Source organism: Myotis davidii, unplaced genomic scaffold (genome assembly GCF_000327345.1).
Source record: "Myotis davidii unplaced genomic scaffold, ASM32734v1 scaffold471, whole genome shotgun sequence".
NCBI classification, from domain to species: Eukaryota; Metazoa; Chordata; class Mammalia; order Chiroptera; family Vespertilionidae; genus Myotis; species Myotis davidii.
Window position 1 is genome coordinate 1,521,717 of NW_006283354.1, and position 2,583 is coordinate 1,524,299.

At 42.5% G+C, this 2,583-nt stretch overlaps 1 protein-coding gene across 1 annotated transcript in view; it reads right to left on the bottom strand.

Moving 5' to 3' along the window:
- DDX46 (DEAD-box helicase 46) overlaps window positions 1-2,583 on the bottom strand; it is a 58,525-nt gene that overhangs the window by 55,460 nt on the left and 482 nt on the right. The window contains exon 2 of the mRNA XM_015563399.1: window positions 1,790-1,983. Coding sequence (XP_015418885.1) covers window positions 1,790-1,983 — 194 coding nt within the window. The remainder of the gene's footprint in view (window positions 1-1,789; window positions 1,984-2,583) is intronic.

The window sequence follows — 2,583 nt, forward strand, 5'->3', positions numbered from 1 at the left end:
GAGAGAGAAAATCCATATGAGAGAAACACAACTTGCCTCCTGCATGCGCCCTGACCAGAGCCCGGGCCTATAACCAAGGGCATCATATGTGCCCTTGACCGGAATCAAACCTGGGACTCTTCGGTCAGCAGGCCAGTACTCTATCTACTGAGCCAAATTGGCTAGAGTTTAATTGAATTTTTGAGAGAAAGAGAAAAAGCACTGATGTGTTGTTCCACTTACTTATGCATTCATGTATGTGCCCTGACTGAGGATCAAATCCACAACCTTGGAGTGTAGAGACAAAATTCTAAGCAACTGAGCTACCCAGCCAGGGCAAGAATTTTTAACCCCTTCCCCAACAATTTTTTTGTTAAAAACGTTTCTTTTTCAGACTAATTTTTTTATTTTGGTTCTATATAGTATTTTTGATGCTGGTTATGAAAACAGTTTGTAACTCGTCTTCCTATAAACCATATTTTTTTACCATATTTTCTTAGTATACTCGTCGACGACTGAAAAAGAACATTTTGTGAAAACGTGTCTACATGTTTCTGCCGGGGAAGGGGTTAAAACATACAATAACTGCCCTAGCAGTTTGGCTCAGTGGATAGAGCATCCACCTGTGGACTGAAGGGTCCTAAGTTCAATTCCGGTCAAGGCACATGCCTGCGTTGCGGGCTGGATCGTGCAAGAGGCAGCTGATAGATAATTCTCTCTTCATTGATGTTTCTATCTCTATCTTTCCCCTTAAATTGTTAAATTAAAAAATGACAATGGCCCTAGCCGGTTTGGCTCAGTGGATAGAGTGTCACCCTGCGGACTGAGGGTCCCAGGTTTGATTCCGGTCAAGGGCATGTACCTTGGTTGCGGGCACATCCCCAGTGGGGGGTGTGCGGGAGGCAGCTGATCGATGTTTCTCTCCCATCGATGTTTCTAACTCTCTATCCCTCTCTCTTCCTCACTGTAAAAAGTCAATGAAATATATTTTTTTTAAAAAATGACAATGGACAACATAACAATAGCCATCCAGTGTGAATGCTGTCTTGAACTGTAAATATACAGGTCATATAACAGAGCTGCATCTGATTGGTCATGTCACATTATAAGGTTGTATCTAATTGGTTAATTCTTGGTACCAGAAATCCTTATATATACATAAGAACTAGAGGCCGGGCGCACAAAATTCATGCGGGGGGGGGGGGGGGGGGAGGTTGTTCATCATAGCGACCAGTCGTTCTGCCATTCAGTCAATTTGCATATTAGCCTTTTATTATATAGAATTATTATATAGGATAGGCATCTGATTTTTTTAAAATATATTTTTATTGATTTCAGAGGAAGGGAGAAACAGAAACATCAATGAGAGAGAATCATTGATTGGCTGCCTCCTGCATGCCCCCTACTGGGAATAGAACCCACAACCCAGGCATGTGCCCTTAATCTGGGCCAATGCAGACCAACACTCTATCCACTGAGCCAACCCGACTAGGGCTAGGCACCTGATTTTTTTACAAAGTCAGTTTTCTTTTGTTAATCAATCAAAACTATACCTTTTTTTGTTAGATCAACAAAAAATATTTTTGGTGTGCCACATAATTTTAATAATTGGTTTATGTGTGTCATGAGATGAAAAAGGTTGAAAATCACGGTTCTAGGAAAATCAGTTCTGAACCTAATCAAACAAGCTGAAGTCAAAGCAGAGGGCAGCAAACAGGCCACTAAATTCTAGTCCAAAACACACTTTTGAATAAGCCCAATTTAGATAAGACTCAACCTATAATCAGTCCTTGGAGATGAGCATACTTACCTCAGACGCTTCCGGTCCCTTGACCGAGATCTTCGCTTATCCCTGCTGCGAGACCTCTCTCTCCGTCTGTCTCTATCTCTGCTTCTAGACCGTCGGTCATCTCCACGTTTACTTCTTTTGTCTGAGGGTGAGCGACTTCTAGAGCGACTTCCAGAACGTCCCCGTGATGCTGATCGCTTCCGATAGTGGCTAGGTTAAGTTAAAGATTCAGTTTAGCAGACACAGGTAGCTTCTACTATATCTTATTTATTATATTTTTTTCCAAAAAAAAATCTCAGCAGACAAATTAAACACTGAAAAGACTTTTTATACACGTTTTTTGTTGTTTTTATATTAGGGGGGAAATGCTATAGCCCTTCGGCTATGGCACACGCAGGGGGTGGGAAAACTATCTTGAAAGGGAAGAAAAGAGAGCAAACAAAATAGACCAAGCCCCAATTAGATTGCATTCTGTAAAGGAAGGCATGACAGGCAAATATAAATACACAAAATGCTATGTAGTGCTACGGAGGAAAACAGACCAAAGTAAAGGAAAAAGGGAGGGAATGGGAAATAGATCTTGCTATTTCATACGAGGGCGGTACGAGAAAAGAAAATGATAGTCTATACTCAACCTAAACATAAAGATTAGCACACCGAATTCAACGACATATGAAAAAGATCATGCAATCACACAATCATGAACCGGTCCAGGGGGTTCGGCCGATAGCGCAGGGGAACCCGCTGCCCGTCGCCGGCCCAGGAACAGCCACTGGCTCAGCCGAGGTCCCCAGCCCCTCAAGCGGCCGCGGCAG